The sequence below is a fragment of the Hydractinia symbiolongicarpus genome, chromosome 6, assembly GCF_029227915.1.
Source record: "Hydractinia symbiolongicarpus strain clone_291-10 chromosome 6, HSymV2.1, whole genome shotgun sequence".
In the NCBI taxonomy this organism is placed as follows: Eukaryota; Metazoa; Cnidaria; class Hydrozoa; order Anthoathecata; family Hydractiniidae; genus Hydractinia; species Hydractinia symbiolongicarpus.
The window spans coordinates 13,591,962-13,612,791 of NC_079880.1; the positions used below are offsets into that span (position 1 = coordinate 13,591,962).

At 34.6% G+C, this 20,830-nt stretch overlaps 2 protein-coding genes across 6 annotated transcripts; one reads left to right on the forward strand and one right to left on the reverse strand.

The window, feature by feature from the left end:
* Positions 1-3,998: 3,998 nt before the first annotated feature.
* On the reverse strand, positions 3,999-4,376 carry LOC130648060 (gremlin-1-like). Its single transcript, XM_057454080.1, has one exon. It carries the CDS (start codon positions 4,374-4,376, stop codon positions 3,999-4,001), a length of 378 nt encoding a protein of 125 aa, XP_057310063.1.
* Positions 4,377-15,535: 11,159 nt separating this feature from the next.
* LOC130647583 (uncharacterized) lies at positions 15,536-20,337 on the forward strand. 5 transcript variants are annotated; one of them, XM_057453498.1, is made up of 7 exons: positions 15,536-17,547; positions 17,791-17,833; positions 18,128-18,210; positions 18,369-18,396; positions 18,470-18,552; positions 18,670-18,718; positions 18,916-19,081. In XM_057453498.1, exons 1-7 carry the CDS (start codon positions 17,521-17,523, stop codon positions 18,945-18,947), a joined length of 345 nt encoding a protein of 114 aa, XP_057309481.1. In that variant the 5' UTR covers positions 15,536-17,520; the 3' UTR covers positions 18,948-19,081. The 5 variants fall into 5 exon arrangements, with proteins under 5 accessions (XP_057309481.1, XP_057309482.1, XP_057309480.1 ...); XM_057453499.1 differs by having other exon boundaries at positions 15,538-17,547; positions 18,476-18,552; XM_057453497.1 differs by having other exon boundaries at positions 15,621-17,833; positions 18,128-18,396; positions 18,476-18,552; positions 18,916-20,337.
* Positions 20,338-20,830: the final 493 nt, after the last annotated feature.

The following is a 20,830-nucleotide window of genomic DNA, read 5'->3' on the forward strand; positions in this document are numbered from 1 at the left end:
GACTAGTCTAATGACTTTATTATATTAAATGGTTACACCCTCTAAAGATTTCTGTGCAAAGCAAGATCTCCCTTTTGCAAGGATGTACCTTGGTAATTGAAAAAGCAACCCTCTGGACAATACAAATAGTGTGCACACAACAAAGTTAAAGAAACACTGTAAAACGAACGCCATTGCAACAAAGAAACTATGTTGACATTAAACGTATATATATACAAATAAATAGAAACTATAAAAAGGAAGCAAACCACCACTTTGCGCCAGCACTTGTGAACCTGGCTGTAGCTTTACGCGATCCCAACACTCAGCCTTACACAGGTGATTGATGCTTAGGACCAGCCTGAAGTTACTGGGGTGATATGCGTGGGCGTAAAACCACGAAGACATGAAAGAGAAATTTCACCCCTTGCAGAGCTTCTTACAAGCATAACTATAGCTACAGCAGGATCGTTAACCATGTAGACCAAGTGAGCAAACATGACCTCCCTACCGGACTGAGGTAGAAAGTGGGGTCGTCGCACTTGCTAAGCTTCTTATGATTACTCTATAAGAGAGTAGAAAGTGAGCAAACTCTAGATTCACGATAGACTGTTTGTGACGGAATTAGCCGGGTTAATACAAAACCGCTATGAAAAGATAACCCTTCCCCTTTTATGAGAGTTTAAACCAGATAATTTTTACATTTTCACAAAAAACAACACTTACACAGAAGAGTTATTTAAATTGGATGGTGCAACTCTAACAACTGCTTTATCGTCACATCTTAACCGTGAGCCACAAATGCGATCTTTAATGAATGCCCAATAGTGGCCTGCTGCTAGGGTGCCCGAATGAAGAATAGTGGCAGCTAGCGAATATTATTCATTTTACTTTGCCCGATGATGGGAGAAGGATCTCCCGAAACGTCGCCTACTAAACTATCATGTTCAAGAAATGATAAAATTTCCACAGTAATATGAATACTGAACAGACAAACCGAAATAATATCTTTAATAATAGCGAATATTTCTTGTTAAATAATATGTCATCTGTTCGCTGAGAGCGAACTCTGAAAATTTCGTCATTTGAACCAAGGCTGTTGACAAATTTTTTATTTTTTAATACTCTTCCATCAAAAAACGCAAACCTTTTCAATTGGATAATCAGAATGTCTCCCAATGGGTGTAGACTGTTTCACTTTTACTGTCTTAATAAGAAGAGCACTGCGGACAAAGCCACCTATCATTTTAAGACAATTTTTGGGGCTGCAAAACAAATAATTAAACCTGTAACCGCTGTTTTAGATAGGCAGTGGCACAATAGGCATACTTTCTTCCCTGCTACATGATAAGAAGCATGCATTACACGACGTCGTAGTGGTTATAATGTTAATGATGATATTATTTGCAATATCTGAAGGGCCTGTTAACTCACCCAAAACATGAAACAGTATTTCTGGCACGTCCTGCTGTTTATGTTGAGCGGGGTCCTAATGCTGGACATCTCACGCTGCAAGGCTCTTAACCCTATTATACCTGAGCTTTTTGGCCCTTGTAACGCTGGGGGCATAAATCCTGAACCACTTGTGCTTAAGTGATGAAACTTGGCTCAATTGGAGAATGTCTTAGTACAAACTCAATCCAGGCAAAAAATTCTTATTTTAACGATAAAGATAAAAAGACCCGTTCTAGCAGAAATATTGATGCTCATGTCATTAAACTTGGCATATATGTAGAACATGACATTTAAAGATAATCAAGGTAAGGAAAACAGTATAATGAGGTCACTGGGATCCGAAATGACGTCAATTTGCTGGATCGATATTTCCTTGAAATCTAGTCTGCTTCTTGCCCCTAGTCGCTATATATCACCATAGCAACAACATACATTTAATATATAATTATATACCCAATACAACATCTTATAACATTCTTACATGAATGTCAACGGTTTTCAAAATTCCAAAAAATTTACCCCCGTCCAAAAAAAAGCAATATCCCCAGCAAAGTACAATTTTTTCCAAATTTGTTTTTTTCAATCAGAAGCAATAATAAAAGTTAGAAATAGTCAGAAAACGTTAGCACTTAATCACATGTCTATCTAAAGTTATGCCTAGTCAAAAAGGCCGCGGGCACTTTGTACCCACCCCAGGTATAATAGGGTTAAGAAGGCGGGAGGGTCAACAGCTGTGGAAGACTGGGACAACATGGATATGCTAAACATAATAGACTTCAATATAGGAGAAACAAGAGAGAATTCTTAACCACAATGCCACCAAAATGATGGAAATGCAGTTATTGTTTGCAGGATGGAACTGACGTAACAGGTGTTCCCTTTATTTATTAGTCCTGCGTAAATTGTTTTGTTGTGGGTAGGTTGGTCTGGGCCTGCTGTTACAGGTATATTGCGCTTAGTTCCTGTTGGCTGTTTGGTCTCTGGCATTGGAGGAGTCGGTATGAAATAGTTGGATGTGGGCGTGTTCATTCCACACCTTTGTATTTCTAGGGACCTAAATACAGAAAGAATTTTTCATGTACATGTCACCGAGTTGTCGAGCAGCTTGAAAAGTTTTCCTGCGATCAAATCCCAGTTCTTTCAAACACGAAGAAACATATTGGGGGCAGTAGCCTCTATGGCAAAGAGATCTATATGTCAACCGTTTTGTTTGATGATGCTCACCAGAGGAATGTATTTTGACATCTTAACGGAATGCCAAGTTTCCTCGCATGGACAAGTAAGTTTTATCACAACCGCATGCTTCCTGTTTGAATAGATAACGAAATCAGGCCTGGTAAAGCAATATGCCCTGGAAAAACAAAGCCGTCCTTCAAGTCAGACAAAGTCATCCCATCGCAGGCCAGATGTAAGTTTAGATTTTTACCAGGAGTGTGGGCACCTGCTTTAACAAACTTAATTATTTAACTATTTAGCTGTTTTACAGGTGACGTGAGGGACTTACAAAAAGTAGTGAGCAACTCCACAATTTATTTTAAAACAGAATCGTGGCGGAATGTAAATCTGCCCTGCGCAAGAGCAGATTTGTAGGCACCTAGGACGTGAGATGTGGTGCAAAATGTTTTACTACATAAAAACAAAGAGGATTCAATGCATATCCGCCAACGCTTCAAATTATTCGGGGAAGGAAAAACGTCGTAGGTCGAACTTAAGCAGAATGACACTAAGTTTTGTTGCAACATCGTGCTTGATGCAGTTATTCCATTCACTCCAGCACCCTTGCACCTGAAGTTGCGTAACTCTACCTCCTTGTTCTTCTCTGTCTATTTGCTTTGCTGTGTTTGTTATTAGCTTCCTGTTAGGAAAACATTGTGAGGAAGCAGGCATTTTAGCTCTCGAACACAGACCTAACCCACCTTTACCGTGTTGGTGATACCTCATGATTCCCCTCACTTTTAATCTCTGCCGTAGTAAGTCGATTCATTGAAAAGTCGTCGTACCGTCCTGACTCATATTTTACCATGCGAGAAATAAAGTTATGATACAGTGTTAAAATTATTAACGTGGAATAAAATGCTTATTAATAAATGACGTTTAATGTTGAATGCAAATATCAAATCATAACAAGATATCTTGAAAATACAATTATTTCAAGCAAAGAGACAGAAGATATTGGGTTGATATTTTCTTGCGATGTTCCTCCATGCCCTAATTATCATTAAGACTTAAATATTGTGTTACCTACACCAATGAATTATTTCGTCCAACGTCATATCAAACGGTTTTTAGTTTTTTCTTGGTTTTAATGAATTGTAGAATTGACTTCTAATTAGTTTTGTTGGCGAAGAATATCGTCTTTATATATTTGTGATGTTAAACGTAAAAAAAAAAATACTCGTTGGCTCAAATCTATTTTTTTACTTTCTAATCTAACAATGGTCTGTTTTAACGTGCCGCGACCATTAATTTGTCTTGTGTACAAGAAACCTTATCTTGACTTTGTACTGAAATATTTCTTAAAAGTATTATAAATATTACTGTTAATATAATAGTCGTGATAACATCTATTTTCCAGTCATAACACTAGCTTGACATCGACAGGAAATTATTTTCAGTACTTTTGTAGTTTTCCTTTTTTTTCGTCTTCCTGGGCATCTCATTCTGACACGCACAAATTCGAAATCTTTTGGCCAACATTGACGACAACTTAAATAGCGCGTATGCGTTGAAATGCATTGGCAAGATCCGTAGCATATCTTATTTGGCATAACCACTGGTATACATCCATCGATTATTACAGTAAGATTGTAATTGAGTGCTTTGCAAATTTCATCATTTGGTCCAGAATCAACTTCTGACGCAGCTTTTTTAGGTTCCAGTAGTTTTTGCCTTCCTTCCAGCGATACAAGTAACCATAACAACACAACAGTTTGTAGGATCATATCTCTTCGTAATACCTTTTATCTATCTAGAATGACTTTTTATTATCGTATATTAAATCTAAATAAAAAAAATTAAACTTATGATTTCAATCATACAATATTTATACTTTCCTTGAGCACCTCTTAAGCTATTAAAATACATTCAGAAGTATTTATCAGTTTTTATTAGTCATTAATACTTGTCAATAATTTCCTGAAAATGGTCAGTTCTTTGAGCGCATGCGTAATTAGTAGTGATTATGCTGTCAAAAGTAATTCATAAGCAGCTTCTTTAATATTATGTGAAGTAATTTATCCTCTTAAATTCCATTGCTCTCTTGCTTCACTATTCTGTCATTGTTTATATATCGCAATTGTTTGAAATGATAACAGCGTGCTAAACGTTGGCTAAGTGTTTATGAAATAAATAAGTTTAAAGTCATCCTGTGGTCGGAAGTTTTTAATGCAAGACAAACGAATGGACGTGAAGAACAAGTTGATGAAGGTCTGGTTCATCTCTGAACCACTTAAAACAAAAGCATTGTTCACAGATGTGCTATGATGTAAAGCTTTGTAGAACTCTGAAAAACGATTTTCAGAGTTTTCTTAATCATCAATTTTACAGCACTCCTTTTATGCCCAACTTTGTAATAATTGCCCCACGTTGTAATATCTGCCCCACTTTTTAAGTAATTTACCCCACTTTTTAGGTAAGTGACCCCATTTTTTAAGTAATTTGTCCCACCTTTTAAGTAAGTTGCCCCACTTTATAATATCTGCCCCACTTTTTAATAACTTTTGCCCCACTTTAAAATTCTTTGTTACTCCACTTTGTAATTTTCGAAGCTGCCCCACTTTGTAATAATGTCTTGTGCCACTTTTTAATTTTTGGTTTTTCGCATGCTGACCAGTATGTATTTTTTATGACGCCATCTTTTTCGATGTTATCCGTGTTCTGGATGCTCTGTCTTGTTTATTGCGATGAAACGCGTGTCACACGTTAGTAGAATGATTATATTAATTTTGATAAACAGGCGTTGTAACATTACATACACTGACCTTCTTTTTGTAAAAAAATGTACTAGCTGATGTGTTTTCTTATCATAACATAACATAAATATTACAACCGCGTTTCAATGAGATACAAATTATACAGTAACTAAGGTGTTTTTCATAATATAACATAACATAACAAATATAATCTGTAGCAATCTTTAACCTGTTTAACATAACATGTAGACTAGTCAGTTCGAGGATGTCGTGACCTCTTTTACATCAAGCAGGCATCTTGATAATCACCTCGGGTATATGTACAAACTAAATCGATTTTGTAAATTAACACTTCAGCAACCGTGATCACAGCCTTCTTCAGTTTTTATGATCAGAAAGGGGGACCCTATGTCAAAATTAAACCCGAGGGCAAGGTTTTCTTCCCATGCCTTTGCATTTAATTTACATGATCACAGTATAAATAGAACCTACTTCATTTGCGGAAACTGGTTTAGGAAGTGCTTTGTTACCTAATTTCACAGTGAATTTTTTAAACTCAACGTCATTTGATGTTATATTGAGAATTTTTCTGCCACTGATTCCTGCATCCGTCTGCAGCTCTGTTCCTTAGCTTTTCATATCCAGCTAAAGTTTCCGCTACTACTCCATTTAGTTCACCTTTGTTTTAGAACTCGTGTAACTTGAAAAAAAATAATCCATTGGAATCTAATGTCATATCATTCCTTAATCTCCAGTATCTATTGCCCGGGCCTCTGTAAATGACAGTCCTGTCTTTTACTGGGATTTTGGATTGACCATTGTTCTTTATCATCTTCGCTATCATGTCATACTTGTCTTCTCGCATGCAATAAATATAAGTCAACAATACGAGCCTTAAATTCCATAACAACATCAGAATAGAAAATTTGCGAAACATGTTTTTCTTTTAATGTCAATTCTGGTTTCACAAAAGGTAAGAAACGCGTCCGGTCCAAAAACTATTCCAAAAATCAAAATCCGTTAAAAAGAATATACGTTGATGTCCAAAAGCTTATCATATCCATTCCAGTCCAAAAAACCAAGTGTGTTTGATGTAACTAATTGAATTATCTCTTTGCCTACAAACCTCTCTATATCCTGCTATAACGCAACTAACTTTATCAAAACTCACAGCAGCTTGATGGTTATCATTCAGAAGTTATTTCATTGTTTCGACACCTTGAATAAGAGAGAATACTAGCTAGTGATAAGAAATTTTCGAAAAATACATCCAAAAAAACACTTTTACTCAAATTCAACTGCAGCTATAATATTTTTATATACTTTATCACGTGTACAATGTACCTGCAAGCATATATTCACCTTATCACTTTTATTAACTTTCAATTTGTGTCCTCTTTTAGTGTGCTGCGCTTTAAATTCATAGTTCGCGACCCCCTTTTACACCATCGTCCCCAGGGTTTTGTGCCTTCTTAATGGAGACATTGAAATATTATTGGTTTCTACATTTTTGCATAATTATTACGACTTTTTCCTTAGTCAGCACTTTTTCAAGGCAAGGATAAAATGGCGCATTGAGCCATGGTCGATTATATTTATAAAAAACAAAACTTTGTTATAAAGCTAAGTTAAAATGTTTGGTTTTCTTTTGTTAGATTTATTAAAATGTCACTAACTAGTTTACGGTGTCGCGTTGTACATTAAGAAAGAATATAGCCGGATAAAAAAGTAGGCTACTGATATAAGAAAAACAAGTATATGTAGCTAGCTAACAATGTTTTTAATATATTTAGCACGTAGTGGGTGATCAAAAACCTAATGCAGACGTGTTGACGACAGCTAGTTTTATATATTTTAGCTTGGTATTTTGTTTTAATTTAGCTATTAGCTAGCTAGCTTAACTTTTTCATAGTAAAATTTGTATATGTTGAGGGGATTAGAAACTTTGTTCCTTTGTTCCTCAATTAAATTTCTCCCAAAGACTTGCAATATTTGTTTGTAATCGGATTTACAAAAATAAATTCTAAATATGCGTATATTTCTTGGAACGCTATTCGCAAAAATTTAACCAATATTTACTAAACATTGATGAATTTATTTAAGAAAAGAAAATGTAATTTTTAAACTTGGGTAAGGGAGGATTTATTGTCCCTGAGAAATCCCAAAATTTCATACCTACCTTAACTGTATTTATGCAGGAGCAGGTAAAATCAACCTAACCGCAGCTTGTTTTTGGTGACTTTTCTTTTATGGGAATCCTTTTTTATTGCCTGACTGTGAGATAGTGCGTTCAAAAATTAGCAAATATGAAACTGGGTTGCATCAATCAAACATGTCACAACTTTTATTTCGGCCCTATAATAACACTTAGACTGTCAAAATTGATATAACTGTCAAAAATCGTTTAGCGGTGTCCCTGACAATGGTTAAAACAAGAACTCAGGAACTATGGTGATAATAGTGAAAATATTTTGTGTCTCAATTTTTTTATCAAACCAGCCTAAAAACATGTCATATTAAGTTTGAAGTCTTTATTTCAATTTTATATTTAGCAAAAAGAATGGTTTCGAGAGAGAAGTACTTTTTATAGCCCTGGGCATTCTTAAAAATCTTAATTAACACGTTTAACAGTTTGGCTTTATTCTTAGCTAGTTTTTATTCCTCTTTTGGCACACCATGTTCTAGTTAGTTTTATAAACAATTTGGCTGGAATTTTATCCCGCCCCCTCAAATAAAAAACGCGTAGATTGAAAGGTTTTTACGTCATGTTTGATTTCAAACCGACTCCGGTTTCTTGTTGTGTTTTAAAACCGATCGCGGTTTCCATGTTATTATTAAACAAAAGATTTAAACCATTTCAAAAAGTTATTGTATACATATACAGAACTACCAAAACTAACGAAAAAAAAACTCTTTAAAAAAAGCCCAGGTGTAATAGGGTTAGAGCGTTTTATCACTTAAATCGCCATTGTGAATTTTTAGATACACCGGTAAGCTTTATTTTACATCAAACACGATGTCAAGTTGCCCCTCTCCCCTAAAGGATACTTTATATTGTTATAATTTTTGACCTGTAAGGGAAAATGGATTTAAACTTTGCCAACATCTAAGGGTTACAGAAACCAATAAAAAATCCATAAAATGATGCTAGTTTACTCGCACCAGGCCTCATTAATTACTCGGGCTATAGAAAAGAAAGTTAAAAAAAATTATACAAATTGGCAGCAAACAAATCCAGGGGTGATTAAATTTGGGGAACTTATTAACACAATTTATAACATTCTTTAAAAACGTATATTGCAAAAATGTAAACAAACTTAGTTCTTGTTTATGTAAACTCTTAGATAAATAAAATGCAAAGCTTTTATTTAAAGAAAACCTATCTAAAGCTAATATGGAACGCAAATGAATAACAATGGCGAGGAAAGCGTTTAATTTGTGGGACATGTACTGCTAAAAGTCAAACGCACATGGTAAATCTAACAAACTTTAAATTAATGAATAGAACAGTTGGTAGAATAGCTAAAGTACCGAAAAATTTTGAGAAAAATTTGTTTCAAATGTGTTCCAAACTCCCATCTTATACGGTTGGTTAAAGTACACTCTGGCGTTGATAAGCTGTAGTTAATGTGCATGTTTTTACGAACAATGATATTTATTTATTGTTCTGTCAAATGGTTTTTTGTCCTTCCCCTCAACATTATAAATTTAAAATAGATGGCTTATTATGACAACTTACTTTTATGTGGTTATCGTTGGCCCATTAAAAACAAAGCACATTGTCGCTGATAAAAGTTCATTCATGACATATCATAACATCAAACACAGTACTTTTATGAACAGGCTATTGAAGAAGATGCAGCTAGGTAACTTTCCCAGATTGTAATAACATACGCAAAGCACCTTCATATTTCACTATTTGCATAATGCAAATACTTAAAACAGACATCTTAAGAGTCAACAGTACTTGAAAAAACGTGTTGTTCTCAGTCATCGTGAAAAGGAAACTACCAACGTAAAATCAGAAATCCTCTTGGTTCAGACTCCCATTTTCCCCTAACTTAGATGATAAAAAGTCACAATTATTAATAGAATTAGATGACGATCTAATTCTATTAGACCAAAGTGGAGCGTTCATTTTCCCCCATTTAATTGGTGTTTTGATGTGGAGATGTTCAAGATAATTCTTATCAGTGTGACAGGAATGACTCGTGTGGGTTTTATCCAGAGATACATTTGCTGTCTGAAACTTTTCAGCACCACGTTTAGAGTTAATATCTTCAAGAACAACTCTGCAAAGGGAGTTGGTTTAAATGACAAACAGCTGTTTCATTTACCTCAAAATCAATATCATTATCACCGTAGCAGCTTTGAGAATTATGAAGGGTAGAATACAGAACTACAGTGAACTAATATGCACAGGACAAAGGACCACCCTGCGTTGCCTGGCGCACAGGGTAAGGCTATAATTTTCACAGCTTTGCCAAAACTGTGAGAATTCGCTAGCGACTTATTAACCAATTAGTCATTCAAGTAATCAAATCAAAATCATTTCCCTAAGGATTTGCTTAAAGACGGTCAGGACAGGTACCAAGTCATACAGTCCTAGTCTTTCTCCGTGTTCCTAGTCCCTCCCAGTGTCACTAGACTATCCTAGAGTCAGCCAGTCTTTCCTGACAGTCATGAGACCGTTACGGTGAACAGATAATGATTATCAGATAACAAAACAGCAAGCTGATCGTTTAAGTAATGATGAGGTGACAAAACAGCAAGCTGTAATAATAAAAGTTGTCTTAAGACGGGTTGTTATTGCTACGAAGAGGTTTGACTCTGTAACGCGTCTGCTGTGCTACAAAATTTTTCTTGTTACATTGAACTTTTAGACTAACATAAGGTACAAAAGAACAGTGGGTAACAAAACACATCGAAAAGGCAACAAAAAAGAAAAAACAACGAACGAAAAAAAAAACGTTCATGGACTTGTTAAATCAATATTTAGGTTGATATGTGTAAGAAAAAATAATAAGCAACAAAATAGTTAAGCAATTCAATGTAACAAAAATGCATAAAATACGTAAAAGGTATTATAATCCTTGATATCCTTGAACGGATAGATTTTAATGCGATTGATAAAGCATGACGCGAATAAGTAAAAGCAGACAACGATCTGTCAACTTATGACTCTGGCAGTAGCTTTACGCGTCTTAAAAGCGCCAAAACTCGACCTTACACAGATCTTTGCCGATGCGGACCTGCGCGATGATTTTACCAGACTGTTGTAATTGAGGCTTTGGGTTATTTTTATTCTCGAAATGTAAAAGTATTTAACCTCTGGCTTCCTAAAAGTAACTCGGAGCAGCAGGGTTGTCAATTCTGAAGACCAAGTGAGCAAGCTGTCGAGCCCCGTTACTATGCTTCTTATATGGTCTCCAAAAGAAAAGGGAATGAGAAAACTGCATTACCATGGTAAACCGAAACCATGGTAAACAGCTGGGATAAGTTACAATTTAGGTGGTTGCACAAAAGAATACTAACAGCATTCAAAAAAAGGTATATAAGCTGAGCGATTGTTTATTTGCGATGTTGATATCTCAGCGATTGCACGATCGTCACACTGTTGTCTTTGAACGATAAAGCGTGTACTGATAAATATCTAAGCAATTAAAAAAATTAAAATTAAACTTTTTTCTTTCAACCGTTGCGTCGTGGAGTGATCCATAAATTTTCTAAGTAGAATCACATTAATATTAGCTAAGCATAAATTTATTTCAGATATGGATAAGTCAAAGAAGCGAAATTTAAGACAAAGATTACAGCAAAAAGTTGAGGAGTCTTTAAGGGAGGATGATAGTGAAAGAAGTAATGGCATGTTAGATGATACTTTAGAAATTGAATGTCAACCAACATGTCAATTGACGGAAATGTAGAGGAAAGTTCTGCATCTTCCTTGTTTTCGTTTCGTCGTTATAGAGCCAACTTTACAAGATAATCTTGCTAACTGGGCTACAAAGTACCAGTTAGGGAGAGATTCCCTTAATGATCTTCTGTTCATTTTACGAAAATCCGGACTTGACCTTTGCTCAAAACTCGTCGATCTGTTCAAAATGTTGTTCTTAATGATACCAGCAGCTGCTACTATTTAGGAAATAAAAGTTCACTGATTCAAGCTGTAACTTTTACCAGTGATCAAATCAATACACTTGAGCTACTGGTTAATATTGATGGAGTCCAATTATGTAAATTAACTAACTCCCAGTTTTGGCCAAATTCTGGGTTCTTTAACGGATACAAGTTATGTCTTTCTTATTGCGTTATTTTATGGAAAAGCAAAACCTACATCTGTTCACGAATTTCTTTCTGACTTTATCAATGAGGTCAAAAACCTAACATGTGATTTCAAAAACGAAGGTTTTACATTTGTTCCTCAAAGCCATAATCGAAGATGCTTCAGCCAGATCATTTCTAAAGTGTACAATAAGTCACACTGGTTACTATTCCTGTGAACGATGTTGTTTAAAAGGTGTAAGGCTGGAAAACAAGATTGTTTTTAATGATGTTAATGATGTTGAGCTGTGTAACAACCATAATTTTTCTAGCTTTATCTTTAAAGGTGCTCATCAAAAGGATCTATCACCCTTAGTAGACATTGGGTTTGACTGTGTTAATGATTTTCCCTTAGATTATAGGCACCTAGTTTTGCTAGGAGTTTTAAAAGGTGTTCCTACTTTTTAATTGAAAGGTCCAAATCTGGTGTCGTATTTCACAATGGAAAAATGCCATCTAATTATATTCGCCAAAAAAGAGGATTTAATGATCTGTGTTATTGGAAAGCTACTGAATATCATCAATTCTTACTATACCTTAGTCCAGTTGTACTTAAGGCTTTCATCAGTGCAAAGGCTTACCGAACATTTTCTTGTTTTGCATGTGTCTATGTCAATTTTATTAAATGCTAGTGCTGTTTCAGATTCTGATCTTGTTCAATATGCGAAAGAATTGTTGTGCTGCTTTGTTTGTAATGCTGCTATTGTCTATAGCAAGTTGTTTAATGTATACAGCGTTCATGGCTTAATTAATTTGGCTCATAATGCCATTCATCGTAAGCGTTCTTTAGAAGTCATTTCTGCTTTTTAATTTTGGAATTACATGCAAACTTTAAAAAAATGGTCCGAAACAGCAACAATCCAATTGTTCAAGTGGTAAAACGTCTTGCTGAAAAATAAAGGTTACATTTGTGAGATTAAAAATTTTGTTGATTTTGATAAGTATCAATGCATCATTGTAAAAACAGGCATGCTTGAGCCATTTTATGAAAGGCCTATTGATTCACGAAAGCTTGGAATCTACTACGCTCGTGATTTCAGTCGTATAAAAAAAGTTTGGGGACTTTGAAAGTAAAAGACTTTTTTGCATACGCAAGTTGCAGAGAAACTTTTATGTTGCCTTACAAAGATAGCCGTGTATATTTTCCATTACTTTGTGACATTCAGGAGAATTAAATTTTAGATGGTTGTTTTCCTTTGGAGTTATTATCACTCAATTATATAGTAACATGTAAATGATGTCTAAATCTAAAAAATAGGTTGTTTTTAGCATATAACAACTCTATATAACCCAACAGGTAAATTTGACGTAATAACACTTTTTAACTTCTTCTCGTTTGCGAATGCAGGTTGGCACCAACATAAATCGTTAGTAAAATTATGCTATAGTGTATAAAAAAAACAGATTTTTAACCTAAATTTTGCAGTCAAAAATATAATAAATAACAATAAGCGAATTTAAAAACTATTTTAATGTCAAGAAAAAAATGCAAAATAAAAGCCAATAGCAATACAGGGGTTTATCAATTAGAATGATTATGCAGAAAGACATTAGTGAAATAGGCTGTAAAACGTGTACTCGTCTTAGCCAACATAAAAAAGATATACATGACGGAAGATGGGAAAGCATGGGAGTTTCTGAAAACTCACGAGTTTGTCATGGAGCATTTAACTGGAACTCGGCAAAAACAGTGTGCATCGATAATAATAGATTTACCGTAAAGTACGGGAGACATATTAACAAAGAAGAAAACGCAAAAACATTGAAACACAATAATGCAAGATAATAACTTCAGTTCATTACGCCACAGTTTAGATTTAAAAAAGACACAGTAAAGACGTGTCGAAATATTATCGTACGGACTTCCATAGAAAGAAGAGCTTAAAATATTGAATTTATCTTATTTTGAGTTAGTATAATTTCTTAACCTTTTTAGATTGCTCTTGCTGCTGAAAGATATTGAGCCTAATATATGTATCAATACGTTACTGAGAGATAAAGTCTCCCTCTTGAATAGTCCTCATATCTTCAACTGCAACAACCTTTTCATTTCCCTTCTTAACCAGTCTTGTTTCCATTTCTTTAGTCAAGTCGAAAAGCCGGTCAAAGGCTAGACTAACTATTTTTATCGTGCGTATGCAACATCGTAAAACTTACATTGTATATGTAGAGAAAGACAAAAGATCTTTCATGGCAAAGTGTTCCAATTATAAAAATGGTAATTCCTTCAAAAAATTTCGCATCAGAAAATGAACAAAAAACACACTACTTTACGATCTCAGTTGCAGTCCACATTTTACACAGATATTATTGCAAGCCAGAGAAATTTTGAGCAAAAATAAAAAACAATCAGTTGCAGCAGAAGGTGAAAGAAGCACTATCAAAATATAAACAATCAAGTACAAAAATGCTTACAAAGTATATCATATTCACAATTACAAAACAGTATTTTTAAATACTAAACAAGCACTAAATTATATATTTAGCAAATTATTTTGTCATAAGTGCTAGATGTGAAATTGCAAATGTAAATATGTCAGATGAATCAGGAAACATCCAAGGGCTTAAAGAACTAACCTTGAAAGATTTCAGGCCGTAGATTTTAATTACATTAAGGTCGATTCTGTAGCTGGCTCAATCAATAACTGACAGCTCAGGAAGTGGGGTAGTTATATAGCTAGCCAATATAGCTACATCATATACAACGCCTGTGGATGATTATGTGATAACAAGACAGACCGCTGTCATGATGAGACGGGTACAATGACCCCTTTGGTTAAATTTGTAGAGGTTACACCGTCTAAAGATCGAAACACAGTGCAAGATCTTCCTTATTTCTTCTTGTAATTAGTAAACAGAACACGACCATTTAAATGCGAATTTCCTGTTCCCTCTTTACGCAATCCATTATGGTAGTTGTATTCTAGCTACTCTACTTTCTCTCGCAAAACCGAAAGTATGTATATACCTTATTTGTACAAATTTTGGCAGACTTAATGCCCGCCAAAATTTGTACGAATTTGGCAATTTTGATCTGACATTGTCAAATTAAGTGTTCCCCAAATTTATTTATATTTATCCATCGTCAAATAAATGCTCGCCAAATTGAATGTCGTCATTTTAGAAAACAATGTTTCAATACAAATTACTAATAACCATAACTATTCTTTCGTCCTTTCATTTGTCTTGGTAATCCCAGGATGTTTACTGGCCGTAAAAAAAGTTTCTAATGTCTAGGTGCTGAGTATTTGTAAGTCTAATTGCAGGTTTCTTATTTTCTTTTTTTTTGTCTCAAAATTGAGTGCTTCGTCAATTGCTTTCACATTTAGAAAGCAGTCACGTATTTTTCTGCTGCTAATTTCCACAGAAATCCATTCAACCTAATCATTGACGACAAAGACGACCAAGAAAACTTAACTTTTACATGACTGTTGTTTTAACACACAGCATACAATCGTTTTTTATCTTTCCTGTCCTTCCATCGTCAAGTTAAATATACGCCAGATTTAAGTTAAAATGGTCATCGCCAACTCAAATGCGCGCCAAATTTAAGATATTTTTGCCAAAGCAAAATTAAATGCTTGCCGAAAACATCAATTTGCTCTATCGCCAATTTAAATGCTCGCAAAACTTGTACGAATAAGGTAGTAGGAGCATTCTTTTTAATATAAGTAAGTAAGTAAGTAAGTAAGTTAGTAAGTAAGTAAGTAAGTAAGTAAGTAAGGAATCACCTGCTCCCTATTTCCATATTTTGTGCTCCCTAAACTCCATTTATGCTCCCTTTTTTCATGCGTACGATTGGATTTAGGGATCATGCTCCCTATGTCCAAGAATTTAGGGAGCATGCTTCATAAACTCCACTTTTTGCTCCCTAAATCCACTTCGTGGTCCCTATTTTCAATTTCAGTGCTCCCGAAATCCAATTTGTATTTTAATAATGGTAGCTTCGAGCATGGGCGAATTGTGTTAGTCAATGAACCAAAGGGTAAGGTAAGGTTATGTAAATAACTGGCTACATATATAGGATTTTTGTTCCTAATTGAAAGCTTTATATACATTATTCTTTGTATTTTCGTTCTCACTGGGTAACAAGTGGAGTCTCAATATATCCAGTGTTGTAACTATTTTAAATTTTTAGTCATGTATTATAGCTAGAGGCTAGCTAGCTAGAAAAAGAATGAAAATGTATTTTTAGCCAGCTATCAATATCTACAGAGTTTAGTAAGTCATTATTAAATGTTTATCTTGCTAGCTAGCTACATTTCAGACCTCACTCAAATATAGCTACGCTAGAAAGCAATTCAAATCAAGCTGTTAGCTGTTATATTTTAAGCCTTAGAAATGTGCATACTTTATGTCTAGTCTCACAAATATTGAGAGATATACCCTGTCTATTATTTCCAGGGGGGTTGGAGGGACATGGCTTTGATTTGTGATTGGGAGTCCTGGAGTATTTAATGCTCATTTCGAGCTACGCAGACCCAATTAGGTTTCGTGCTCTGCTAGACAACTCCCTGCAAGACTCAACAGTCCACACAGTGTGCCATCTCCCCAATTTCCCTCCCGTGACTTGGCTTAACCCGGGCTATGGTAACATTCACTCTCGCCCATATATTGAATCGCCGACAATGGGAACTAAACCCCGGTCTCCCCGCACAAAGTGCAAGAGTTATAACCACTAGGCTGCGGGGCCACAGTCTTTGATTTTTGGTTCTGTAAACTACTACTGACATTGAAGATGCAGTGATAAACAGTTATTTGATAAATCCATAATGGCAGACTTATTTGTGACATTTGGCCTTACACTATGTGGATTTATAGTTTTTGTTGCTTATTTAAGCCAAAGGAAAACGTTTTAACGAAATATTAGAAGGTAGCAGAAATAAACGGGACTATACTGTGGAGAATAAAATACAATGTTGATGTCTTGTGCGGGATATCTCATCATTAAAAGTTTGTCTTTAGTAATCGCTGTATATACACCATTACTTCCATCGCAAAACAGTTGTGGTCTCTTTTAGTCCAGTTCAAGTCACTGCCTCATATATTAGGTGTACAATAGGTTTTGTGTATATATAGGTTTTGGTTATATTATGTTTATGGACTTGTGTTTAGTTACAACTGCTTCTTAGGACTTCTTGTCAGTGTAGGATGGCTTAAACAAAACAAAGTACGACATAAATAAAAGTAGAAATAGAAGTGCTTCACACGTTACATGTGACAATGATAGGTCTGCGAAACATTTACCACGCAGGACGATTTTTTCTTCTCGTCTGCGGGTATTTTTCCTTAAAAAATCAAATACATGCCATGTTGCTGTCATGGTATCATTTTCCACCTGGTCTTTGGTGTTGTACGAGCCCTGGTATACAATGCATGCCTTTTAACATAAACAATATTGGATTTGGGGGAGGGGGGCCTGTCTACTTAACTTGTAGGGACATTTTCCTTTTACAACAAAAGTTTTCTCAATATATTTGTGGAGGGTTGTAGGTCAAAGGAATTGCTTGGCCTACTGAACTTTTGCAATAACAAACAATATTGTGTAGCAAAAGGATTATTGTTTTTTAAATATTGAGTAAATTGCTTCTAAAATGATTATAGGCACCCAGCTAATTATTCCATGTGAATAATAAATATATTTATGACAATGATTACCAGGCCTTATTTTATGGCACAAGGAAAAACGTATATAATACCTTTTCAAAACTAATATTTGAAATGAGTTATGTTTTTGTGCATTTTATAGCGTGTAACTGTAGCTCTCTATACCACATTGCTGATGAAAAATGTAAGGATATTCAACCAGAGTTAGCTATTGTTTGAATTGTACTTTTTAGAAAATCTCAAAATGAGTTATATAAAAACAAGGAATATGGTAAGAATTATCTGAGTTAAATTTTTTTTGTGTCTTTTACTTGCTCATTATTTGATTTTTTTGATTTTTTTTTTTTTGATTTTCTCTTTATTTAACGTCGATAGATACAATAGTATTTAAATAACTAATTTAAATCGACAATTTTAACTGACCTTTTACCAATAAAATAAGTACACAGACATTCAATCATGCTTGACGTGTGTACTGTGATATTTTATTAAAGCATTGTTTTCACTATCTTAGATTAAAAAATGCAAGGGCAAATTACAGCTTCCCCAAGAGAAAGGTAAGTATGTCAAGTCGGATATATACATGACTTTGAGTGTAGAATAGGAGTGACCAAGTATAACTTTTGATCAAATCTATATATTTTAACTTTGTGCAAATTATATTTGTGATTTTTTTCTTGACTAAAAAAAGTGTAGAAGAGTAATTATATAATGGTTCTGATGTATGCGCAAACAAGCTTGGTGAATTATTACTAAATTGGTGCAAATTTTTGTTAACTTCAATTTATCCAGCAATTTATAGTATATATTTTTACTCAATATTTATTCCACAAATTTATGTGATAATTTAGGTGAAATAAATAACCAGAAAGCTGGTCTTGTTGAGTCATTAGTTAGTGCTGTGGAAAATCAACAAGACAACAATAAAATTGAGGTATATATATTTCCCTGTTAACACTTATTATTTCTGATTATTTCGTTGACAGCAGCCCTATATAATAACAGCGGCAATTTAATTATGCTATACTTATTATTTTTACCCTTCTGTAAACTGTGCAGTCTATTGCTGTATTCATTTTATTTCTGTCTTAGAAACCTGCTTTGAATTCTACTGGAAAGGGTATGTCTTTCGTCTTTCTCATGGAGGTTTTGGAGACTAAAAGTAATATCTCTTTAACATTTAACATTTTCAGTTCCAGGTAGTATTGATATTGAAGAAGCAGATATAAAAGCAGCAGTATATTGCTCAGAACTGCAAGATATATTTAGTGGAAAGGTAAAGTTTTTTCATAGTTTGTATGAAATATTTTCCTCCCCTTTTTTTCTTTTTCATTTTTGAATTAGCAGTTTTCACCTATGTGCATCACCTAAAAACAAATTATTGCCTTTTAAGGTATATTGTCAACGACACAATTTATTTAAAGAAGGTGCTAAAAAACGAGGTACAGTTTATTACAATTTGCCATATTGTCTTAACCTTTTGAAATCAATAATATCAGCTGTTTTCAAGAATAAGTTTTATCAGAACGTAATAGTGAGATTTCAGGTGTTAAGCAATAGCTCTATTAGTTAGAACAATAGAAGAAGAAAAAGAATGTAACCACTTTGTTTTGATTTCATTTTATTTATACTGTTCTAGATGTTCTCAACCATATGCGCTTCAAAACATGACTTTGGGGGAATTTCACCACGCGAAATTAGAGGATAATGTCTACATGGTTTATGTGATGAAGCATAAGACAGCGTCGACCTCTGGCCCGGTTGTTCTTGCTTTTTCCACTTCACTATACAACGACTGCAGAGTGTACATTGATAAAATTCGAAATAAGATTCCAGGTGTTGGAGTGGAACCCAGCGATTTGGTTTTCATCAGTTGGAGTGGTAGGCAAATGACTTCATCTATGATCGGTGACCAATTCAATGCATTCTTTCAACGTGCTACTACAAAAAATCTTTTGGAAAGAAATAAAAGAAAGTTAACGGCAACGCTAGTACGCAAATCTTTCGTATCTACCGTGCATTCGTCTGTTCCTGGGTTGAAGCGCGACTTATCGAACATGATGTGTCACAGCGAAGATACCGCAGCTAAATCTTATTTTCTTCAGGAAAAAACAAAAAATGTAGCTCAAACATTTAAGCGAATGCATAGCGCCATGAGGTCATCATCTTCATCTATGAGTAGCGAAGAAATTGAGAGGAAAATTACCGAAATCTTTAAAGATGTTTTGTCATCAGATGCTACCATAACTTTGTCATCAGTACGAGAGAAAAACGATCTGTTGGTGAATATTCCAATGACCGAATACCAAATTCGCGACAAATTAAGATACATTGTAGAAAACCAAAAACTGAGTAGGAGGGGGAATCAAACTTTAAATAACGAGGAAGACGTTTTACCTCCAACAGATGAGCTTGGGCCTCCTGAAGACTCAGATAGCTCTGCGCATGATGATCATTCTAAATATGAGTTCTCTGCTGAATGTCGGTCACGTACATTGTATCTTCCAAAAGAAGAGATTGCCATACGTAAAGCTTTTAAAGAAATTATAAGGCATCCTACCTCTTTTATTCGCCGTTCTGCTGTAGAACGCATTTTAAAGAACGATCGGAATCTGAAGGAAATTTACGAAAAACATGGTTTGCAGAAAATACTCGTGAAAGTAAGGACTGAGAGGCGGAAATATTGCTGTAAAAAGTAGTAAAAACATTTGTTAGAAAGGACTTTTAAGATAATTGTTGCACAATTACGTTACTTCAAAACAAAGAAATTCTAAAGCAGTTCGCTTTTTACATAGCCACCTATTTTTATTTTTTTATTTTTTTTTACGTTTGGAACGTTTGGACAGCGTTTCACGGACCGATAAGTCTTGCCTCTTTCATCTTGCATGTTTTGTTTTTGAGATTTGTATGGATTGTTTTTTGTTTTAACTTAGCTAATGTCTTACACACACGATGACCTTTACTTTGTATTTTACTTTTTTCGTTTAATAAAAATCATTTGTTGAGTTATTTTTTATTAAATCGTTATCTTCCACAAAGAGAAAAGTTCCTTGTTGCACTATGTGTTAAAATTACATTTTTGAAAGTACCACTCAAAAATCTATACCTCCGCGAATATACACAACCTTAAAGTAGCTAAGCTCTAGTAACCATAAAACACGGTTAAAACTTCTGGCGCTGGAAACAGGCGTTAAAATCGAAAGTGGGCGTTAAAAAAAATAAACTTAAATATTCATTTCTTCTTAACATAGTCTTCGTCTTTTCTGTCTTCTAGCAAATTGCAGTTAACCTCATTACTTACTAGAGATAGAGACGAAAATCTAAAGTAGGAATCCTAGTAAATGCTTTATTTCTTTTTTCCCTGGTGGTTGATTGAATAATAAAGGCTCTTAAGGAACGTCCTTGCTGAACAACGGACCGTTTGTCCGTAATTTATTTAACATTTTGTTACTTGCTGAGGCGTTTATTGAAGTCGGACCTTTTATGGAGACGGGGCATTTTAAGCATAAGACTTTTAAAGCCTTCCTTTACGCGAAGAAACTTAATGGGAAGGA

Excerpts from the sequence above, each read along its gene's own strand:
- LOC130648060 (XM_057454080.1), bottom strand. The coding sequence starts at position 4,376 with ATGATCCTACAAACTGTTGTGTTGTTATGGTTACTTGTATCGCTGGAA.
- LOC130647583 (XM_057453494.1), top strand. The coding sequence starts at position 18,944 with ATGACTTTGGGGGAATTTCACCACGCGAAATTAGAGGATAATGTCTAC.